At 45.2% G+C, this 24,605-nt stretch overlaps 1 protein-coding gene across 1 annotated transcript in view; it reads right to left on the bottom strand.

Annotated features, from left to right (window-relative positions):
• Nucleotides 1–24,605, bottom strand: part of TTLL5 (tubulin tyrosine ligase like 5) — a 207,789-nt gene that overhangs the window by 161,953 nt on the left and 21,231 nt on the right. Inside the window, exons 10-12 of the mRNA XM_077819170.1 lie at nt 9,931–10,032; nt 9,658–9,749; nt 7,921–8,028 (exon numbers count right to left, since the gene is read on the bottom strand). Coding sequence (XP_077675296.1) covers nt 7,921–8,028; nt 9,658–9,749; nt 9,931–10,032 — 302 coding nt within the window. The remainder of the gene's footprint in view (nt 1–7,920; nt 8,029–9,657; nt 9,750–9,930; nt 10,033–24,605) is intronic.

The following is a 24,605-nucleotide window of genomic DNA, read 5'->3' as shown; positions in this document are numbered from 1 at the left end:
GACAATGGAGGATGTCAGATATGGTCTTCAAAAGCATTTCTCAATTCCTATCAGCATCACCTCAATCTTGCTTGGGCTCAGCATTAGCCAGCTGCTCTCATCCAGGTGTTAATTTCAGGTAGGCCCTGCAAGTGCTCAGAGATGGTACAGTTTGCATTGTATGTAAAAGAAGTAGAGCTGGGTGCTCTCTGCATACTATGGCACTCCAGTCCATGTTGTCTCCCCAGCTCCCTCAATGGTTCATATAGATGTTGAACAACATGAGGGAGAATACTGAGCTTTGGGAGACTCTACAGGTGAGGAATTTGGAAGTTGAGGGACAATTGCTCAAGACAACCATCTGGGGTTGCATCTGAGAAAGACTGAGTCACTTCAGGGCCTTCCCCTTCATCCCTACAGCTTCTTAGTGGCGGTGCAGGAATATTTTTTCATCAAGGGTATCCTTGGCTTCTTGCTGGGGCAGAGTTTTCCAAAAATAATTAAGTTTGAGGGCAGACCATGTGGCTAGTTTCTTCCTGCTGTGAAAGGAGAGCTCTTATTTCTGCTTGGAGAAAAAAGTGGTCTAACTCAATGGTTCTCAACCAGGGACACATGTAGCCCTGGGGGTCCACCAGCTCATCTAGATATTTGCCTAGTTTTACAACAGGCTACATAAAAAGCACTAGCAAAGTCAATACAAACTGAAATTTCATGCACAATGACTTATCTATATTGCTCTATATGCTATACAATGAAAAGTATTATTTTTATATATATTACACACACACGTTGATTGATTTTATAATTATATGGTAAAAATGAGAGTAAGCAATTTCAGCAATAGTATGCTATGACACTTTTGTATTTTTAGGTCTGATTTTGTAAGCAAGTCATTTTTAAGTGAGGTGAAACGTGAGGGAACAAGATACAAATCAGACTCTTGAAAGCGGTACAGTAGTCTGGAAAGGCTAAGAGTCACCGGCCTAAATCATGATAAGGGTACAATTAATTCATTCTTAAAACTCTCCTCTGCCATAAAGCATACAAAAACTTGAAAACAGCAACATGCTGGCTGACTAGGTACCAGCTCATGCCAAAACCCCAGGCCATTTCACTTGTGTATTAATATAATAGATTAAAGTGGTTCTTAATTGTATAAGAATGTATTTAGTGTTTAAACTTCATGAAAACTAATGGGATGTTAAATGCATTATTTTCACTTATCTGTAGCCTGTTATAAAGTAATAGCGATCATTTACATTGTATATACCCCTAAGTAAATAACCCATCAAATGAGAAAAAGCCTTGCATAAAGAAAATTAAGAATTTTAACAGGAAAGTACTAATTCCTGCACATTTGAAGGCAAGTGGTCATTGTGTGTGATGACTGGAGATCAAAGACTCTGACTGGAGAGAGCGAGAGGAGTACATTTAAAGAAAGAACCCATGTGGGTGGTGACCATCAGCTTGTTTTCTATAAAAAGAAGCTACAAGTATGGATTCAGCTAAAGATGTCTGGCTTGTTTGGACTCTTACAGGGAGGGATACCAAATGCAAAGCAAAGCAATGATGCCCCCAGACAATCTGGGTACCCTGAAAAGACTTTTGGAAAATGGGCCATTTATTACATTTGTCACCATTTTGGAATTACAGATTTCTTAACCTGTACATATATTTTATCTGTTTTAATTTCTCAATAACTTATTCCCTATTCTTAGCTAATAAATCTATAGTTAGTTTACTATAGAATTAGCTACTAGTGTCATCTTCGGTATGAGATCTAGAACGCAATTCTACCTAGGTGAGTGACTGGTCTCTGGGGCTGCAAGTAACCTGGATTATTTGTGATTTTTGGTATAAGTGACCATTTATAAGTAAGTTCAGTTTGTCGGGGGGGGGGGGGGGAAGAGAAGAGAGAGAGAAAAGTGTAAGGGTATTAGAGTGATCCAGGAGTTCACATTTGGTACTGGCTTGGTGAAATCTAATTACAGAACACACCACTAGTTCAGGGTGTCTACCCTGCTTTTGACAGTCTTCACTATGATAGGAACTCATGGTCAGGCCTACTTGAGATAGCATGACAAACTGTTAGGCTGCTGGTGTGCTAAGACTAGCCACTCATGCTGACCAATATTGTTTCATTGTTTCCTTACATGCCCTTGCATGTCTGTATCCATCTGTTGTCTCTTGTCTTAGACAGCAAATTCCTCAGGGCAGGGGCTGCCTTTTTGTTCTGTTTATGTACAGCATCTATCACAACAGGGACCTGCTCCATGACTGGAGCTCCTTGAGGCTACTACAGTATAACTGATTGATACGGAGACAGTTCTTGCGCATCCAGCCAGAGGATCCAGTCCAGGGTATGGCTGGCAGGCTCTAAGAGGCTGGAGATTACCTGTGAAAAAGTTAAGGTAAAGGACACAAAAGATTGCCCAGCACCATCTCATATTAGAGGCGTCAATATCCAGGCAGATGATACAAGCCAACAGAGAGGCTTGTAAACTTCACTGCTTCATTGAAAAAAAAAAAAATCTCTATTTTCAGGAGGCCTTTGGTGTCTGGAGATTGAGGAAGATCAGCAGGATTCCAGGTTAGTGTTGTGTCTGAATTTACAAATTAAGTGGATTAATGCAAAGGATTTTGATTAGCATGAACTCTGCCTGCATTTGAGCTGAGAAAGAGTGGCTACACCACCTCCATATGTGATGACTAATCTGTAGACCAGTGATGGACAGAGTATTCTAGGGGGCAAGGTTAACATACACTAGCTCTGCAGTACCAGCCAGGATTCCTGTGATGCAGACCACAGAAGGGCAATTTATCAGCAATAAGATCATGGGTGGTGTGATCCAGTGCTCAGGACAGTGGTCCCCAAACTGGGGGGCACAAAGGAATGCTTGGGGGGGGGCACAGTGCACAGCAGGCCCAGGCCAGTGCCACCCAGTTTCACTCCGCCCTGGCCCTGCCTCCAGCCCTGCCCCCCCATTCCCAGGCTGAGATCCCATTCCTGACCCAAGACCTGCCCCCAGCTGCGGCTCCCTTACCCGTCCACGTCCCTCCCCTACCCATCCCCACTGAGAGCTGCGGCACAGCCCTGGCTCCCGGTGGGGGTGGGGGGAGTGCAGACAGGGGTAAGGGGAGGCATAACATTGAAAAGTTTGGGGACCACTGGCTTAGGGGAAGGATTGTGTCTCATTACATCACATTAGTTCTACATACCCACTATTAGAAAATGGCATACCCTTTCTTCCAAGAAACAGTTGTTCTGAAGTCCTGTGTAAAGAGAGAGAGTTTCCCCATCTCCATATAGCATCCCTGGAAAATCATTGGATGGCAAAGGGATGAAAAACGGCAAGGAGACTTCAAAGGACATAGCACCACTGTCCTGTATTACATCCAAAAAGATTAAGGTCATTGATAGGAGCACGAGTTACTACAATAGAACAAAGTTGTCTGTGGGAGAGGGGCAGGAGCTCCTGCACTTCCATACAAACCTGGGACCAGTCCACTAGGTTCTACTTCAAAAGCCTGTATTCATGCCATTTAGTCATAGTGGGATGGACAAGTTGATCACTCAGCCACCCAGAATTCTCCAGATTCAAGTATGAAACAAACAGGAGTAGATTCCAGGAGAATCTATGTGAGAAGTTCTCACAAGAAAGCAGACCCATTATGCCCAGCAGAATCTACACTACAATCCGGGGAGTGGTAATGCCCACAAACAATGGACAAGAGAGCTGTAATATCCATCGAGAGCTTATGATAAGACTAAGTTGCAGTAGAGATAACCAGTAGTGCATGGCTCTAGAGTGGAATCACGGAGCATGCATGAGTGTCTCTTGTTTCTACTACACCACACCGTGACAGTCCCATGAAAGCTTGCTAGCAGCACTATTCTGAGCAATTCAGCCCTAGGATTAAGGCACCCTATCATTGTCCTGCCAAGATCAAGAAATATCCTGGGTATTCTGGCCTTCGCCTTTGAGAGTGGAAAGAATGCAACATCCTAGCTGCTGGATTGATCTCTGCCAATAGTGAGCAGGGACCCACTATATTGCCTCTTCTTCAGGCTGTTTCAATGAGTGCAGAGAAGGGTTGTAGCAATGGAGCCTTGCAGCCTTCGCACCATCCCCCACCAACCACCCTGGGGAAAGGTTTAGGTTTGCTTCAAAGTGGGCCTCAGCACAACACCGGGGCCTTTCTTAGCCCACCCAGAAGCCCAGACTCTAGGAGGCAAAAACAAACAATGATGCCTTTAATTGGCTTGAACCAAAGCCACTGCCTCCTCATACTGAATCACCTCTGCAAAGGCCTATCCAAAGTACTATCCCATCCTCCCTCGGAGTTAACCTGTTGCTGTCAGAGCCTGTATCCTGCAGCTTTCCCAGAGCCTGCACAAAGCACAGGTCAACTTGTTAGTTTCCTCCCTATAAAGGATCTAACACCTTCACCCCTTATCTCCAGACTACATCTGCTTCCATGTGATGCTAGTTTGACCTTACTCCTCTGCCTTTTTGGAATGGGGAAAGGAGGGTGTGTCCATTTCCTCTATTACCTCCAAGGAGCAGGACATCTTCTCCCTGAAAGCAGGGACTGTATTGCTTTGACCTTAGAATACTGGCATTTTCCAGACTGCCTGCCAAATGAATGCTTAGTGAGAATGTATATATAATGTCTGCAGCTAGACCACCTAGGCCTGTGATTCAGTCACATTTCTCAAGCTACATAGGGTCAAACCAGGTCATTGCTTCAATGAGAGACCCCCCCCACACCCACAGAAAATTCAAGGTGCTTCAGAAAGTGGTGCTGGTGATTTAAGTAGGTGGCATTCTCCCTGCCGGTTCTAAATCCAAAGCAATGCCCCAATGGGATGACAGTGGTCACTATATTTACACTTTGAAATGCTGACTTTGGAATGAGACAAAATCAAGGGCCTGACCATTTGTGGTCATTTAGGATCCTATGATTCTTTTAACTGTAGCTGAGTTAGTCCTGGGATTCTGGCCAAATTCTAACACAAGTAACTACTTCTGCCCCTAAATTCCCCCTGCAATTTTGATTGGATATAATTTTTTTCTTCACTTCCTGCCTTAAAGTTTTGGAGCACTGCTGTGCACTCTTGAACAGCTGTCACATCCCATCCCAGAAAGGGATGCATTTTAGTGTAAGGGAAAGCAACTGTTTGTGTAGTGTTTTGGGATCCTTCAGGATGAAGGGGCTAGAAAACCAAGAACTTGATTAGGCAGAGGAGTCCTCACCACCAGGGAAAGGGCTTCCGAAGGAAACCAAGCTTGCCACCTTGTGTGGGTCTTTCTAGAGTAGGTGCAGTGAGAAGGTGCAAATGCCCCAGAAGACGAGATTCCTCTTATAAGCATGTTTCTAAAGTCAGACCAATTCCATTACAAGAGAAGTCTTCTTAGGGAACAATCTGGGGCAGCCACTGACATGGGCTCAGGCTTCATAGTTTAGCTGGCGAACAAGTTCAGGCAGCTGTATCAGGTCTGACCCCCACAGCTTAGTCTCCCTGAGAACAACAAGCTAAGAATTTCACTTGCAGCCTAATTTTAACGAATTAAGAGCCATTTAGAAACCACAAGCCACAGCCAGCAGGAGCATCGACTGGCAGCTGCACAGATCAAAGCAACAAGTTCTCAGAGCTTTGTGCTCCCCCACCCCCATGCACAAACATGGCAACCATAAAATTTATACAGCCCCCTACAATGTTCTTCTATGCTGAACTGCAGGCCTGTCAGTGAAACTGCTCAAGAGTAGGCAGAAGATCTGCAGGACTGGTTGAGGTTAGGACTCTGCAGGCTGGCCAGCTACTGCCACATTCATTACCAACATTCTCCTAAAGTCCCCAGCAGTATCCCAACCAGGCAGAAGAGGAGAGATAGCGTCTAACCTACAGAAAGAGCATATGAGAACCAGGATGGTATGGGGGAAGACTTGTATCTCCAGCACCATGAAAGATTGGGCCAGGAGCACAGGGGAAGCCAGCCTCTCCCCCATCCCAACAGAGGGGAGAACAAGGTTCTGTAGTATGACCTGACTAGAGAGATCATGGAGAAACACCAGTAAGGTACAAAGATCAAGTAGACAGGCCTGACTGAACCTGTGTTTTGGATAGGCCATACCTCCCAGCGCATCATTTCAAGGCTGCATTGTTTGCTACCAAAGCAGAGGAAGGAACAGAGAGAAAATAGCCTCCAAAGGGATTCCACCTTCTGCCATTTAGGTCTCATTCAGTTTTCTCACTAATATTTGTGACTGCAGAGTCAGCCATCTTGAACATCCCTAGCTGGCAAGTGTCCTTGTTGTAAACAAATAGCAGGGGCAGGGCGTCAAAGGGTGAGACCAGGGCACTGGGATGAAGATTGGGCAATGGAGGAAGGCAAGGCGCAGCTCAGGGTCCTCAGGACCATGACCAACCACTTGGCTGAGAGGGGGGAGGGAAGGTGGCAGCAAGTACGGCACTCCAGGAATGCCTCTGGCTCCCTTGGGAAGCAGCATGGCTCCTGCTTAAACTCTTTCCTGGGAAGCTCTTAATTCATGTTTATATCCAAACAAATGGAATGGAAATTGGTTTGTGGGACAGCAGCCCCGTGGAAGGCGGCGGGGGGAGGGGGCAACCAAGAGGGTGATTAAATCCAATCCTGGGGGGCAACAGGAAGTAGGATAACCTCAAAGCCAGACCCAGCACAGAGGACATACAGAGTATTAGAGCCTCTCCACAAGCTGGTCAGAGTAAACTTAAGACAGGGGCTGAGATGGGGCGGGGGGGAGGAAGAGGAGGGAGAAACACAGGGGAGATGGTCAGGTCTCTATTGGGCTGTTGATATTTTTGGAGTAGGTGCTAAACTGCTACTTTACTAAAAACAATTCCATCTGACTGCTAAGTTTCCAATCAGTTCCAAGAGTTTCGGTGACTCTGAAAGAAGGGATCAAAGCTACACAGAAAAGCAAAGACCCTGCAAGCTGGCAAGCTTTCAGAGGTAGCCTGCCACCTGATACCATACATGCCCAGGCATACCTCCTCCCTGGGTCCCTCACTCTATCCTGTCAGCTCACAGGATCCAAAATGGGCAGCATTAACATTACACTCATGGAGATATATGTAGTGCTGCCAACCTTCAAGAATCCCACAGCAGAAGGGATTTACGTGTCATGGCTGTGCTCAGACAGCCTATTCCCCTGGGTCCCTGAACACAGGGCAGCCTAAGCTACTAGTAGCCTTTAGTGCAAGCACTGACTGAGCATAAGACTGATTCTGCACTCAGCAATCTTCTATTCTGGGACTCCTGCCTTCTGTGTTTGCAGAGAGCAGCTGGAAGCAGGAGGAGGCCACCTCAGGGAAGGCTGAGGAGCTGCCATTGGAAAGCAGGAGGAGGCATGCACTGGTACCAGCCGCCGCTTTTTGGAACTGTTCCAAGCTTCCCCTTCCCATTGCCAACACATAGCTCTGTATACAGCCTCAGCCAGAGGTAGGCTCTGCCGCCGCCATGTGGTACAGTCACACAAAAGCAAGCCCAGCAGGCATCATCAACACTCATATGCAACAAGCCTTCCCCTTCTAGGGACCAATCTCAATGCGTGCTCAACCTATCACCCTTTCCAGGACCACTAATGGGCCAGTAACTCCAGTATGCCCAACACCCTATAGGTTCCCTCTGAACTGTAGCCCTGTTCCTCTCATCATAGAATCCAGCACCCCTCCCATCATAGGGCCCCCCTATGTGTGACAGTGACTCTGGGGTCAATCCCACAGTCTGGGATGGCTGCACAGAGAGCCAAACCCAAATTTCCCTCTGTTGCTAGCCCAATATGGAGTCCAAGTTTTTCCACACAACACCTGGGCTAGAAGCAGCAGGTAACAGACACCCAGGAGAAAAGGGAACCTGCAACAGCCCCATGTGTTAAGACAATCCCTGGGCTCCTTACCAAAGCAGCTGCCACGGTGTGGAAGAAAGGTTTTACAGGCTGTGGCAATGGCCAGCTCAGCAGAAATAATGGTCTTAATAATCAGGTCCTCCACATTGGCCATCAGTGCTGTGAGAGGGGGGAACAAAAACAAAAACAAAATGTGAAGCAGGGATTGAACTCATGTGCAAATGCTCTCCTGGGTTTGCATGTGAATCTGAGCATGGGTGACCCCATGGGTAACATCAAGCAAATGAGAGCGTATGTGGACACCCAGAGGAGCAAGAGATCACGAGTGCATACATGAACACAAATACCCCAGGGCAGGAGCACTCAAGTGAATTCTCACAGGAGTGCAAGAACAAATGCAAGCAAGCATAAGCAGGAGAATGTCGCATGCATGACAGCACAATTTAGCATGAGTGATCACCCACCCACCGAGTTTTAAAGATTAACTAATCGAGAGTGTTAGAGAAACTCTAGTGCTCAAGCCAAACTAATGGGGGTTAGGAAAAAAAACAAACAAAAAAACCCAACAACAACAACTTTCTTTGTTGGCAACTCCCTTTTGATACTGGCCACTGAACTAGATAAACCTCTGGTCTAATTTAGTACTGCAATTACTATTTTCCTACTTGGGGGAACACGTGTGCATATGCCTAGGTAAGCACAAGTAGGCATGCAAGTTTGAGCATCTGTACAAGAGGAAGCATGAATGTGTGCACATGAGTGGGTAGGCAAGTGTACACAAGTGTTCCTGCACATGCATAAGAATACAGGAACTGCCGTCCCAGATCAGACTGGTGTTCTTAGCCCAGCATTCTGTCTGACACCAGCATCAGCAAGAAAGCTCTAGCTGGACAATTATGGAATAACCAATTCATTGGAATGTCTTCCTAATTTCTCTCAGTGGTTGGCTTATTTAGGAGAATTTATCACTTTACATTGGACATTATAATGCGTAACTGAATGTTCTAATGATCTGTATCAATATCTAATCACGTGTGCAACTGAGAGAACATTAATTTGTGCAAGTGAGCACAAGTGACTGCATAACCATACACATAAAATTGGGAAAGGCTTAGTTTCACTTAGAAGTTTGATTCAAATCCTTTCCTCCATCCTCTAAGTTCCCCGGTAATACTTATAGGATGGACATAGTAACACTATTTGGCTAAGGACTCAGTATCAGGCAAGTTGTCCCTTAAGGGAAAATTGGATTTTGCTGTGCAAATGCATCAAAGCAGACCTGGCAAAGGTGTGGAAGAGGGAGCTGTTCTACAGAACATAAGCACTCAGATGGAAAACAAAACTCAGCAAAAACCTGGGGCATGAAAAGTCATTCAAAACGACTCAGGTAACCAGTCATTCGTTCATTAAATTGCAGGGTTCTCAAGAGGTTGATGACTCACCAGACTGAACAAGCCATGGGAGCCGTGGAGGGAGGGGAAGCATTTAGGGTGGTACCAGAAGTTATAACTAGGAGGAGCAGAATGACATTAAGAAAGGGAAACTTGGGAAGAATATCAGGAAACATCCCGACAGTCTGTTGAACTATATTCCATGCAAGAGACGGTTTGGGGTCCTCCCCGCTGGGAACACTAAGAACTAGGGCTGGCCATAGCTCTAGAGAATATATCACAGGGAACAATCCTGCCCTCCGCCCGAGATGGAACCGAGTAGGGCTCTTCCTAGGATTTCTTGCTGGTGGACACAGCTGAGGACACAAGGAAGGAACCAAAGGGGATCTCTACTCACTCGTTGTGTCTTTCCCTTCTTGTTTCAGGTACCTCAGCATCGCACTCATACTCCACTTGTTCCCATAATCCTCCACTTCAGGGTCATCACAGCTAAAACAAACCAAGGAAGCAGGGCTCACATAACTGGCCTGTGCCTCAGGATCACCACTTGACCTTTCAAAGCCATACTTAGACGCAGTTGTACAAATTTGCGCCCCCACCCTGGTGTGAATTTGGTTCCGCCTCCAAGAACTGAAGCCCATCCTCTCATCTCTTTGGCAATTCTAAGTACCTGACATAATCTCCACTCTTCTTGTTGACACTATAGTTGGTCAGATGCATGAACTGGTTTTTAATGTTCTTGGTTCCCTGGTCATATCTCACAGTTGCAAACCTAAAACAAGGACAAAAAATTCAAGCTACACTTTCTGGGGAAGGCAAGCAGCTTGCTAGATAGGACTTATTAGGCAGACAACTCAATCACTGCAATTACAGATGTAAAAGACCTAAATTAAGTACCATCTAATGCAAACCACTAAAGAACAATTACAATCTATTTCCCAGAGCTGTGTCCAGTCTGGTTTCCAGTGTCCCAAAGGAAGGTGCTCCCACTCCTTCCTCCAAGAGATTATTTCACAGCCCAATACCATATATCCGACTGTCAAGAAGTTTTGCTTCTAGTCAGTTTAAACTGACTACTACTTAATTTCATCCCATTCCTCCTCGTTACAGAGATACTACTCCTAACCCTCTCCTTCCCACCCGTGGCTTTATTATGGAGGTATTGGTAGCAAGTCTGTATTTAAGGTGTGAATTTAAAACAGGGATCCAATCTTTTATGCATGAAAAATATAGCGTATCCTCCCAAAAGTGACAGCACTAATACTGCGCATGGAATTATTTTTCTATATGAGTTTAAAACTAAGGCTTGGTTTACACTACCAACTTACATCATTATAACTGTTTCTCAGGGGTGTGGAAATCCACACTCCTAAGCAATGTAGTTATACCAACCTAACTCCGGTTTAGACAGCACTATGTTTATGGGAGAGCTTCTCCCATCAACATAGCTACCGCCTCTCGGTGAGGTGGAGATCCTACGCCGATGGGAGAAGCTCTCCTGTTGACATAGATAGTGTCTTCACTAAGTGCTACAGTGGTGCAGCTACACCACTTCAGCATTGTAAGTGTAGACAAGCCCTAAAATGGTTTATTTAGGACTTCAAATTAACTAAAATGGGCCATTTAAGAAACACAGCACTCAGTGTCATACTTTTCCAGACCTCTAATCTGAGCAGGCTCCCTAAACGCACTGAAACCTTGTCTGTGTTAGATTGGTTTGGGGGTTGTTCTTGTGGAGCATGCAAGGCCTTACATGCAACTTGATAGCATCTCTCAGTGTGGCTGTAATATAATAAATTTTGAACACTCCATCTGATCAATTCCAAATTTCAGGGAACCCTGCTGATTTTGGAAACAAACAGAAAAAAACAAAAGGGGGAAAATTGGGGACATAATGAGCCGTTTGTTAGCAGAACTACCAGATTCAACTGCCTCTGTAATTGTTGGTTGATGGCAGCCATTAACACATTCAAGCATAATACCCACCATTTTAGCTCTTCCCATCTCCACCAATAGTTTAAAAAAGCGTTGACACCATGAGCGAGAAAGGCACAAACAAACTGGAAGAATATGCCCAGGTCTACACTAAAAAGTTAAGTCGACCCAGCTTCATCACTCAGCGTGTGAAAAACTCACATCCCTGAGCAACATAGTTAAGCTGACCTAACCCCTGGTGTAGACAGTGCTAGATCAATGAAAGAATTCTTCTGTCAAAGTAGGTACACCTCTCATGGAGATGGATTAATTACAGAAATGGGATTCTGTTGCTGTAGTGAGTGGTTACAGTGAAACACTATAGCAGCACAGCTGCAGCCTTCCTAGTGAAGACATACCCTAAGAAAGTTGCGGGTAAGAGGGAAACACACAGAGCCCCGGGATCAGAGGAAAGAGGGAGGGACCTGAAATACAAGGGAATGGACAGTCGCACAGGGAGCTTGTGGCCAGGGAATGCAACAAGCCCCGGGCATGTGTTCAATGAACTCGGCCTAAAGAAGCAATAAAGTGTGCCACCCTTTAATTTTATTAATGGTCATTCCCCCTGTTATTTTTCCATAAGTGAAAGCTTCTTTCACAGAGGCTGAAACAGGCTGCCCTCTTTCAAAATGGCTGCCATCTCCCATTGTTCTCAGCGTGACTGCCCTCAGTTGGTGGCCATTTTGAGAAGGGTGTCTCTCTGTCAATGGGACAGAGTATTGACTCTCTATAAAAGCTACACAATCGTGATTAAGGCATTTTAGTGTTTGTGGAAACTGATTTGTTAAAAACAGATTTTTTTCATTTTTCTCCCCCTCATGGTGTCATTCCAGGGCAGAGTTAAAGTTCCTGCTGAAGGATAAACATTCAGTTATAAAGAATAGCAAAGGGCAAAGTTAGCATTAATCATAAAAAGTTTAGATGTAATCCATGCAAAAGATTCCAGTTAGCTTTATCTACAGAGGAAGTTGGAAGACCTGTAGTAGGGCAGAGTTAAGATTGGTTGGATATCTTCAATGTATATTTCCATATTTTAACATGACTGGATTTCATATATTTAACCCTAACTATGGATTTCCTCAGTTTAATACATTAGGGATCATTACAACATCTCTAATGTACTCTCTATTTTAACTCCATTTTAAAAGTTTATGTCTAGGAATATATCGCAAATGTTTGTTGGTTATGACATTCCCAGCTCTGCCATCTTAACCATCCTGTATAGAGTTCATTCTTTCCTCCAACCCCTTGATCATTTCTGTAGCTTGTGTCCAAGTATCACTCTGGTAATGAGATACCCAGTTCTAACAGCAGCATTATCAGGTATGGTAGCCTTAGAGTCAGAGTAACTATTCTCCCTTTTCTGGCTGTGATGCCTCTGTGTACAAAGCCCACCCAAAACATCTCACTGACCATTTTTGTAGCCACATAACTGTATGTATAGATGTTTAAAAAAAAACCCACACTCATGAGTGCATTCAGAACCTGAGGCATCACATACGTAGCACAGAGAAATCGGAAAACCAGGGCAGCTATATGGGGGAAAAAGAGGTGAGAAATAGGACAGTAATACAAATGGGAAAGGGGATACAACTGTAGTGTGCTAGCAAGTAGGCCATCCCACGACTTGTAAATAGAGACAAAGCAATTTCAGAAAAAAACACTATGCTCTATTTTTCCCCAGGGGCTTGAAACTGCCACCTTCCACAGAGGAGAGTGATTCAGTTCCCACACTATCCACAATCAGCTACGTGATACTAACCACTGCTGGTCACAGAGATTACTGTGTTCTCAGTACTTCCAAACCCAAGCATTTTATCTCCCACTCTTGCAACTTCTCCCTTCCCTAGAGGGCTTCACCATTTCCTGGATAGCCCCAGTTCCAGATTCCAAGCACAATTTAGTAATAGAAAACTTACATTTTATTAGTGTCTTTCACCTCAGAGCGATCTCAAAGTGCACTACAACTCTGTACATACAAAAAAAAACTCTCTCTCCACCAATGAAATGCAGACATCTTGAGGACAGAATTGGTGGCAGTTTAACAGCACTGCTCAACAGTAGGTGAAATAAATCTATCCACCTGAAAATGAAGGGGGATTTAAATAGAATGCAATTTCCCTGGCTGGAATATGGCCAGGACACAAAGGTTATTATACTGTTGTGGAAAACGAGTCACACCATCTGTTTCGTTCAAACAGCCTGAGGTCCTTTTATTGAATACAAGCATGCAGGGAGAGGGAGATAGAGATGGTCACATGCAGGTGCCACCCCGGTCTCTCTGTCCTGCCCCTATAATACCAGTCATATAGTTTTTTACATCCAAGTCAAATGATACATTTCCTTAATTTTTTTTAATTACTCAAGCATTGTTAATAAAGCCTTATAAGGAGCTAAAATAAACAGTTTCATAATTAGCACTGTGCTAACGCACTTAGTTATTATCAAGATCTGCGGTTTGCTTGTGGCTGCGTTTTGTCTAGGAGCCTTTGCAGGTTTGGGGGGAGGGGTGTACATATAACGGACAGCTAGGGACTTCAGTTAGGCTAGAGGTTGGCCTAGTTCATTATCTGGGTCAAAATACCACGGCCCAGCATATGCAAATGCTCTTAGCTTAAGCTAAGTCTTACAGGATGCAGACCTGTAGGCCTCTTGCATATAGTGCATAGATCTTGTCACAGGATGGGATGGGGTCAGGTCAACAGTACTTTCCCCCACAATACCAACTCTTGTAGAAAGTGACCTGGGGTCACAAATGAAAGATCCAAGGTATAGGTTCATAGATTCCAAGACCAGAAGGGATCATTGTGATCATCTAATCTGAATTCCTATATAACACACCATAAAAATTCTCCAAAAATAAATTTAGAGCATACCTTTTAGAAGTATATTTAGAAAAACAATTTTGATTTAAAAATTGCCAGTGACTGAGATCAACCATGACATTGGGTAAATTATTCCAATTGCTAATTATCGTCAATGTTAAACATTTACACCTTCTTTCCTGTCTGAATTTGTCTAATTTCAGCTTCAACGTTGTATCTTTCTCTGCTACACTGAAGAGCCTATTATCAAATATTTGTTGCCCATATAGATACTTACAGACATAATCAAGTCACCCCTTAATCTTCTCTTTGTTAAGCTAAACAGAAGGAGCTCCTTGAGTCATTGACTCCAAGGCTTGTTTTCCAATCCTTTAGATAATTCTTGCGGCTCGTCTCTGAATTCTCTGACTTATCAACATTGTTCTTGAATTGTGGATGCCAGAACTGGACACAGTACTCCAGGAGTGGTAGCACCAGTGCCAAATACAGAGATAAAATTACCTCCACTCTGACTTGAGATTCCCTATTTGTGCATGTAGGATAGCACAGGCCCTTTTGGCCAAAGCATTGCACCGGGAGCTCACATTTAGCTGGTTCACCTCCACAACACTCAGATCTTTTTCAGAGAGTCACTGCATCCCAGGATAGGGTCTCTCCCATCTTCTAAGTATGGCCTACATTCTTTGTTCCTAGATATATACACATTTCTATTTAGCTATATAAAAATGTATATTGTTTGCTCACACCCAGTTTATCAAGTGATCCAGATTGCTCCATATTAATGACCTGTCCTCTACATTATTTACCACTCTCCCAATTTTGAGGTCATCTGAAAACTTTATCAGTGATGATTTTATGTTTTCTTCTGAGTCATTGCTAAAAAAAACGTTAAATACTGTCGGGCCAAGAACCAATCCCTGCAGGACTCCATTAAAAACACATCCATTTGATAACTCCCCATTTATAATTACATCAAGACCTACCAGCTAGCTTTTAATCCATTTAATGTGTGCCATGTAGATTCTCTCTCTCTCTCTCTAGTGTTCTAATCAAAAGGTCTTGCAGTACCAAGCCAAATGCCATGCAGAAGTTTAAAAGTATATTAGATCAACACTGTTCACTTTTATCAAACTTGTAATCTCATAAAAACATCTCAAGCTAGTTTGACAGGATCTATTTTCCATAAACCCATATTGATGGGTATTATATTACCCTCCTTTATTTCTTTATTAAAGGAGCCCCATATCTGCCTCTCCATTATCTTGCCCAGGATCAATGTCAGACTGACAGGCCTATAATTAGCCCATCATTGTGTTAACCCTTTTGAAATATTGGCGTAACATTAACTTTGTTTGTCTGTCTTCTGGAACTTCTCCAAGTTTTACTGAAAATCAGCATTAATGCTCCAGTGAGCTCCTCAACCAACTCTTATAAAACTCTTGGATGGAAGTTATCTGGACATGCTTATTTAAAAATGTCTAACTTTAGTAACTGCTGCTTAACAGCCTAAGACACTAGTGGAATGGAAAGAGTGTTATGACCTTATGACATGACTATATTTATTTTCCCCCAAAATTCATAACAGAAACTTCTAGGGAATTCATCAACAGTATCTAGAAGCAAGAAAGGTGACAAAGCAAAGAGACACTAACTCCAATAGCACAGCACTCCTTCATGCCACACTGACGCATTGGGTTTAGTACTGACTTGAGTGGTAAAGCATCCCAAAAAAATCATCAACACTATTTCACGAAGAACCCTGAGTTTTCAAGAGAGGTCACCCATCCAACAGGAATCTGGGGTCAACTGTACTTGTGAAATCTGACAGAATCACAGCCAGAAGTAGCATGGCTGTAAAATCCCCTTCCCATACTTAGTGCTACCCACTGCTTGTATCAGACACAGAGAAACACAGCCATATTGTTCCCCAATAACTTACTCCCATTTCCAGGGCTTGTCGCTGTGCAGCCCTAACCCCAATCCTGCAGATATCAGTCCAAAACCCCGTCCTTCCAAGGTTTTGTACAGCTCCAGGTCTTCTACTCGCACTGCTTAGGGAAGGGTATATTAACCATAAGGTGAAGTTTACTGTCATATGTAAACTTGGCAACTACAGGGTAATTAATCAGGACCCAAAGGAGAGCCTGGGAGAGAAGGACGAAAGGACAAAGGGCCTGTTAGCAGATGTGGGGGGAAGCAGTATAGTTAATTCCTCTTTACCTGCATGGGTGCTATAGAAAAGCATAAGACACAACTGAGCAATGGTTTTTCCTTAACTGTACACAAAAGCCATCTAAACCAGGGGTTCTCAACCTCTCTTTCTGAGCCCTCCCTCCTCCCACTATGCTATAAAAACTCCACACCCAGCTGTGCCACAACAACTGTTTTTCTGCATATAAAAGCCAGGACCAGCATTTGGGGGTAGCAAGCAGGGCAGTTGCGGGGCTCCACACCACAGGGAGTTGCTCAGGATTCAGTTTCAGCCCCGAGTCAGGGTGGCAGGGCTCGGAGCCCCAGGCTTCAGCACCATGTGGTCGGGCTTTGGCTTTCTGCCCTGCAGCCCAGCAAGTCTAATGCTGGCCCTGCTTGGGGGACCCCCTGAAACCTGCTCACAGCCCCCCAGTGGCCCTGGACCTCTGGTTGAGAACCACTGATCTAAACATCCCTACCTCTAATTCTGGAATCTCCCTCTTTACCCTTCACAGCTGCTCTTGGCTCCACTGGACTGTCAAGGGCTCCCTGCTTAGGGCACTAAGACTAAACGGAAAGCCACTTGCACCTTCCCTAGTCTTTACTCTTTCAAGACTTACTGTTTAATACAAATGCCAACTTCCTAATCGCACAAAACTGAACATCCTTGCCCCATCCCTTCCCCAGCTCATTCCACTCCCCTGTCCCTCCATTGCTCGCTCTCCCCCACCCTCACTCACTTTCAACAGGCTGAGGCAGGGGTGCAGAAGGGGATGAGGGGTGTGGGGTGCAGGAGGGGGCTCAGGGCTGGGGCAGAGGGTTGGCGTGCAGAGTGCGGGCCCAGCTGGGCAGCACTTACCTCAGGCAGCTCCCAGTTGGCAGCACAGCAAGGCTAAGGCAGACTCCCTGCCTGCCCTGGCTTCACATTGCGCCTGGAAGTCCAACTCCTAGGTGCAGGAGCCAGAGGGCCCTGTGCGTTGCCTGCCCCAACAGGCACCAGCCCCGCAGCTCCCATTGGCCATGGTTCCTGGCCAATGGGAGCTGCAGAGCCGACGCTCGGTCGAAAACCGGACACCTGGGAACCCTTGTCTCAGCCAGTTGCCATGAGCTGCTGCTAAACCAGGACAGAGAGACATCAACATGATGCCCCGAGAAAGCTGCTCCATGGGCTAAGAACTGGTGGAAAGAGGTTACAAATATTTTCACCCTTATGCAGTACAAAGGCTGCAGTCCCAAAGTGCAGCTAGGGAGCTCTATCCCATACAGAATGGGAGCACAACACTGGTCCAGGGTCTTGCCTCTGTTCCTGCCCCTGCTCCTCAATCACACACCAGTTCCCTGCCTGTGATATCAATTATCTCCACAGCAAAACAAGCAGTGGAGCAGTATACCAGGTAGGTGCAGCAGTAGAAGTTGAGCTGTTAACCCCATTAGCACATTGGTGCAGATGACACTATATGGCGGAGTTCCTTTGCCAAAAGCCAGATGAATCTATTCAAATGCTCTTAGCACAATAGAGTAATAGGAAAAGCCAAAATGCAAGGAACTCAAAGTTCTGCCCCAGTTTTTGCGAGACCAACAGGTGCAGGAAATAGGGTCTCTTGTGAAAAGATGCAGGAACAAGCTAACAAGCTAATGGGTTTCAAACTTGCATCCTACCATTAAGAGTATTTTGTGGGTATAATGAACATCTGCAGTGAAGAGAAGCTAACCTAAGACTAGTCCAGCTCCTTTTCTGAGAATTCAACACATGGAGCCTGTTGGAAAGGGAATAGCGTAATGCAATCTTAGCCAGTTGCCTTTTGCAGCCCCTTCCATGCATAAGGCATCTGCTGATGCCCAAGAGGAACCCAAAAAGGTGGGGATAGGAGGAAGGGAGAAAGATGCAAGAAGAAAAACACCACAGTACAGTAAGCAAAAGGAGAGAAAACAAAGAGCAGGGTCCAATGGGTAGAACAAGATGGTCTGATAGCTCCTTTCCTTTAAGGCTCTCCAAGTGCCAAAGGCGGAAGGAGACAAGAGAAGAAACGGAGGTCACACAGTTAGACTTAGTGGGACCCCTCAGCCTTCTTACTGCCCAATGGTGAAATGCTAAAGTAACAATCACTATAGCATAAACAGTTACTGTGTAAGAGCCATTTTCCACTTTATTATTCTTTGACAAGACTTCTCCTAAGCTTCAGCAGAGCTGCTACTGTTATCTGTGGGAGTATGCAGCTCTAACTGTGGAGTCCCAGCCCACAAACCCTATCATCACAGTGCCTCTCTAATTCCTATGGGAGCTGTATGGATGTAGCCAAGGGCATCATCTGGCCCTGCTTCAAGATTATTTGACTTCCCTACCCAAACACCACAGAGATAGCATGGAACTAGGCCTCATCTCTTTTTACACGAGAAGGACACTCAGGCACAATCAGGGAAGTGAGCTGCCCAAGAGACTCAGCAAATGGCTAACCAGGCAGTAGAATCCAAGCCACCCGACTCAGAATACTGTGCTTTTACCACAAGACCATCCTTCCTCTCTTTAAGCTCAAAACCCCAGTCTAATGTAAGAGAAGTGATGAGCCAGTGGTGATAACCCTAGCTTAACCCCCCAAGTGGATCCGCTTGTCCATGGCCGCTATGCTGGATGGAGGTGCCTGGGAAAGGATCATGAGAATGATCCCCAGCCATCCATTGCAGGAATTCATTATGCTCCCCAAACAGCCAGGGCCTGCTAGGCAGGGGTTACTAGGGGCGTGGGGGACTGGGCTGCTGCAGCAGGCTCTGGCCACAGCACATCCTGTGAGGTAATGTGAATTCCTTGGCTCGCAGGGAGCACCTGAATTCTTTGGAAACCACAGGAATCCAGCAGAGAAAAGGTAAATATCCCAGCGGAGCCAGTGCTAATTAGCAAGCAGGGCTACTGAAGGAGGGGGCACTGCAAACTCTGGAGTTCAGTGAGCTCAGATGGCAGGAAGGCAGCCCACTGTCAGACATTATGAGGTTCAGCTGCCAGCTCAGACATTACTGGAACTCTCGTGTCATTCTAAAGTACACATTCACCTCCCCCTCAGCTACTGCTCCTTGAGCCCTTCACAAGCACATTTGGTTTTCAGCTCAATTTGTTGCTTTACAAAAAAATTCTCAATTTCAGTGAAAGTCAGGCTACAAAGTTCCTGCTGGGCTGGAACCCTTCCAGTGGTTCAGGATCAGAAATAGAGCTGACAAAAAAAAAAAAAGGCAGAAAATTCAGGTAGTAAAGACCAAGTTTAAAACAAAACTGAAAAGAAAAACCAGACATTTTTCTAGAACACCAAAAACGATCATTGTGCATCAACACCCCCTGATGGTCACAGCAGCAAGGCACACATTTCCCAAAGCCACCATGCAGGATGGGGGCACAAACACAAACAGGAAGTCCCTGAAAAAGATTCAGGTTAATTTCCATTTCATAATAAGCTAGACAGAGGGAAAAACTGGGAAGGACAGAATGAAACCCCCACTTTGCAAGCTATGGGCAGTGGAAACCATTCAAACCCTAACTGTGACCCCGCCCCCCGCCCGCATTCCAAGAACAAGGCTTTCTGATTGAAGGGGAATCAGAAACAGAAAACAAAAACAAAATTAAGACAACCAGACAATTTCACAGCAGGTCAGAAGAGACATCTACCTGCTAGTACATGGCTATGCAGTCCCCTGGGATACAATGAGGCATTCAAAATCAGTTTGATGCTCTTTGAATACCCTCCCCCGTGGGTTATCTTTTTGGTCTGGTCTAGACTAAGATTTAAAGGTGTGTATTTGAACATGTTGTTAGCTAACATAATTCAAAAGTCTACAGCAGACCTAGGCTCCCCAAAGCTCTAACTATCCAAGATTGGAAGTCTTTCTAGAAGATATGTTCTAGCTCATTCAGAAGTCATGGGCTTGATGCAGAAATCACTGGTGAAATTCTATGTCAGTGTCATATAGGAGATTAGACTAGATCATAATAATCCCTTTAGTCTTAAATCTTAATCCTGATCAGTTTAGCACATATTAAAAGCAATGTGTTTTGACTACATTAGGTTTTTAAAAATGTATCAGCTAACATGTTCTAATGATACACCTTTAAATCAAATCTGGACAAGACCTTAAGGAACAGCATGGCATACCCCTGTCTGTCTCACACTAGAGAAGCCCTGTTCTTGTTTCAGGCACCAACAGAGAACTGAAAGACCACCACCAATTCAAAATGATTGGCCAGCTTTCCTTCATAGAAGGGACACAGGACTGAAATAGTGGACTACTATGGATTAGGAACATTGACAGAGTTGGGAGCTGGGCAAGACCAGAATAGCAGGGGGCACTACAAGGCAAGATAAGATGCACTGACAGAGCTGTTTGATGCTGTTAGTCCTGGTGCTGCTCTGAAAGCTGGACTCTCAGCTTCGATGGCCTAAGGTTACACCCCACAAAAAACTTCCTCTGAGGAAAGAGCAAACCACAAAAGAGCCTGCTCTTGTGTCTGGCACCTCAGGTCAGGGCACCCTGAATTCTGCCCAACACACTTCTCAAAGCAAGAAAACAGGATTTCAGCAGTAGAAATGGAACAGCTGCATTCAGAACTTCTGAGAAGGTTCAAAAGCCTGAATAACCCAGAAGATTTCATCATTGGATCTCTGCTTCCCCACTGCTGCCCAAGGGAGCTTTCCTATGCCCCACCTCCTGCCATTCCACACAGCAATGCAGCATCAGAGCCTAAACCTACTTCCTCTGTTCCAGAGCCTCACTTCCAAACCTAGATCACCTCATGTCAAGTCAGGGTGTACTCTGGAAGCCAGACACAGGGAGGTTTCTACTCAGGCAAACAGGCATCAGCTGATGCATGCTATTTAGTCCCTCCTCAAGTCAAGAAAAGTCTGTCCTATGGAGCCTCCACATGTTCTATTATCAGTAACTCTTCTCTGCCAAGAGGCACCAGCCACTGGGGCTCCCTGAGGCATGACAGAGCTGTACACTGGCTTTCAGTGGGATATAGCAGAAGCTGGCAAGGGAACAAATACAGAAGTCACGTTTTGGAAACTAGCCAGGTTTTGGGAAAAACTGCAGAATACAGGTACAATGTCATTGCTCTGGTCAGCAAGGGAGGTCCCTAAACCTGGCCTCCACATGCACAAAGCCCTCACCCCCACTACATCTATGCCACGTCCACTGTGCCACAGTATGCTTTTACCACATATCACTCCCCAGACCTCCCAGGAGCCCCACCACATCGTTTCCACTCTTAAACACTGCAGCTTCTACAATGGGGGAGGAAAAGCAGCCTCCAGTCACAGCCACAAGTGTTGAATCCTTCTCCTTCACAGTCTGAGGTTGTCCCAGCCTTAGCCAAAGCACCAATAGTCTGTAAGCCCTTAAAGGGGTCTCTCTAGGCATTTATACTACACCAGGAAGACAAACAAGAACCTGGAGCTCCAGGATCTTCTGTGTCCAGGCACACAAATCCAGGGCAAGAGGAAAATCACCACAAGACCCTGAAAACAACCAAGGTTGCTAGTGCCACCTGGAGGCCACACATAGGAGGAAATATCTAATCTCTCACATTCCCCCACCCTTAACCTCCATTATATGACTGACACTGTTTCTGTTCCATCCAATTGCTAGATATACCCTGGGGGATTGCCATCACTTGCTGCACCTACTCACCAGCCCTGGAGATTTATGGGGGGGAGGAGGAGGAGGTTGACGAGTCATTAAGGAAGCTGATAGAAGTAGGTTTATTCTTGTCATTTAAAGGTACTCCATATAAGCCACACTGTGAACTATCAACTGTGGGGCAGCAGCAGAGCTATGGGTCACTCTACCAGGGGTCAGGCTAGTTCCCTGACCTAGGGTGACACACCCAGGGATGTGCTTCTGATTTTACCTTTGGCACCAATTCTATAATCATGCATCAGGTATCCTGTAGCTGGAGGAACTATATGTCTACAAGAGACCTGGTCTTTGACAGTAGCATGCAGACCCTCCACAATGCCCCACAGCAGACAGACTGGCCTCCACTTACATTAGCCCCTTCTCAAAAAGAATACAAGGTGTGGATGTGGGAGCAGAGAAAGTACAGTTGCTTACCCTTCAGTAACTAGTTCAAGATGTGCTTTCGGCACAGATTCCACTCTTGGTGCCCATGCACCACATGTGCTTGAGTCAGATTTTTTTTGGCCAGTGGTGTCCATCTGGTGGTCATGCTGTGCCCTTGCAACCTCCCCATCTGAGGGCACAAATGGCTGAATGGACCCAACTGCTTCACCAATACAAAAGCCCACATGGATAGAACTCCCCATTAGCAGATGAGGGCGAGTTGTGAAATCTGTGTGGACAACACATCTCAAAGAGCCACAGTTGCTGTGGGATAAGTAGCCATTCTTTGAGCAATTGCCAATGGATTCCACTCATAGTGACTAACAAGCAGCTGTCTATTTGCTTAGAGGCAGGTAGGAGTCCTGCTTGAATAGTGACTGCAGGACAATCCTACCAAAATTGGAAGTCTGGAGACCCATACTAGATCAAGTATGGGAATATTACTCAAACAAGCAATTTAAGGTGTCTGAGCCCTAGTGGAAAGAGCTCTGATATGGCCTAACTAACTCACAGCAAGTTCTTACACTGCAAGACCCACTTGGAAGGTCACGCTTTGATTTTGTCAGCAAATGCAACTAGTGTGTATGTGTTGCCAAATGACTTTGTTCTATCCAAATAAAAAGACAATACCTTCACTACATCTAGTGTGTGAAGCTTTGCTTTATCCCAGGTTAGAGCAAGGCTTAAGGAAGAATAAAGAGGTGAATGGACTGATTTACACAGAACTCAGACAACATTGGGCAGAAACAGAGTAAGGTCTAGGAGAACCCTGTCCTTGTGATATACTTCATACAGGGGAGCTGACATACAAGCCTCAATCTCCCCATCCCTCCTAGCTGAGGTAATGTCAATGAAAACCATTTTCCTAGCAGCCAGCTGTTAAAAGGGAGCAGGTTGCTAAAGACTCAGAGGGGACACATTAACCCTGCCAGTGCCACATTAAGGTCCCATGGAGGACAGGGCTCTCAAACAGTGGGAAAAAACATGCATGAGAACCTTCAGTAACAGTCACTGGAGAGGGGGGAAACAGTGTGGCCACAGATAGGAGAGCAATTTGCAGATACTGCTGTCAGATTGACTCTTATGGAGCTGATGGAAAGTCCAGATAGCAATTCTGGACTAGTTGCTAGCCCTGAAGTAAAGACTAATGCGGTCAGGGAGAAAGCTGGTGCTGAGAAGCTCATATAGAAAAATATACAGTTATATATATTGTGAGGTGAAATGTGGAGGTATGCAAGAAATCAGATTTCTGAAAGGGGTAGAGTAGTCTCAAAAGGTTAAGAGTCACTGATATAGGGTATTGCTGTGGTGTTGAATCAGCAATTCCAGCTGATGGACATTAAGAAGGGATAGAAAAAGCTGCATGCCAGGGAGATTGCCCTGACCTCTAAAATGTGTGTGTGTGCAGACTTGCTATCTGAGCAGACCGTAGTCCTTGACTTTTCAGTGGCTCAAGAGGAACCCTTCCTGAGTGAAGGCATGTTACCAGCATCTTTGTAGGAAGAGACAGATAATGGAACTCCACGGCATATCTAAAGTGGTTTTGTTCATCATATGACAATTCTTGTGGGACCATGACCATCATGTCCATGCGGTGTCTGCTGGAGATAGGGGGACGAGACAGCAAGTGTGAAAAATTGGGACGGGGGGGAGGAGGGGGTAAAATAGGAGCCTATATAAGAAAAAGGCCCAAAAATTGGGGCGGTCCCTATAAAATCAGGACATCTGGTCATCCTAGCTGGAGAGCTACTGATCTCAGCAACTTCCTGCCTAGATCAATACTGTAGTCTGGCATACTGTGTGATTAGAAGTGTAAATGGCTATGTGCCCTAGAAGCCTCAGACATTCTTGTTTGTGGTGTTGGGTGGGCTAAAACTGACTGGGTGGTCTCATTGTATGAAATATTTCCTATGGAAGATAAGCCCTCACTAATTTGAAGTCTAACAGACCATAGACTTCACCTGAGCAGTTTGAATGTGAGGATTTCACTCTGTTCCTTTTGAAACCTGAAAAGATACAGAATTTCAGGATTGTCTGTGCTAAGTCATCTGTTGTGGTGATCTTCCTTGAATTAGCCAATTGTCCAGGTAAAGGCGTACCTGGATTCTTGTCTCCTTAGATGAGCTGCCACTAATGACAGCCATTTAGTGAAAACCCTTAGAGCTGTAGAGTGGCCAAAAGGTCAGAACTCTGTATTGGTAATGGGATGTTCCTATCAGGAATCGCAGGGATTTTTGTGAACCAGATATATGGA

This window comes from Eretmochelys imbricata, chromosome 6, assembly GCF_965152235.1.
Source record: "Eretmochelys imbricata isolate rEreImb1 chromosome 6, rEreImb1.hap1, whole genome shotgun sequence".
Classification (NCBI taxonomy): Eukaryota; Metazoa; Chordata; order Testudines; family Cheloniidae; genus Eretmochelys; species Eretmochelys imbricata.
The sequence above is the reverse complement of the archived record's forward strand: the minus strand, read 5'-3'. Positions and strand labels throughout refer to the sequence as shown.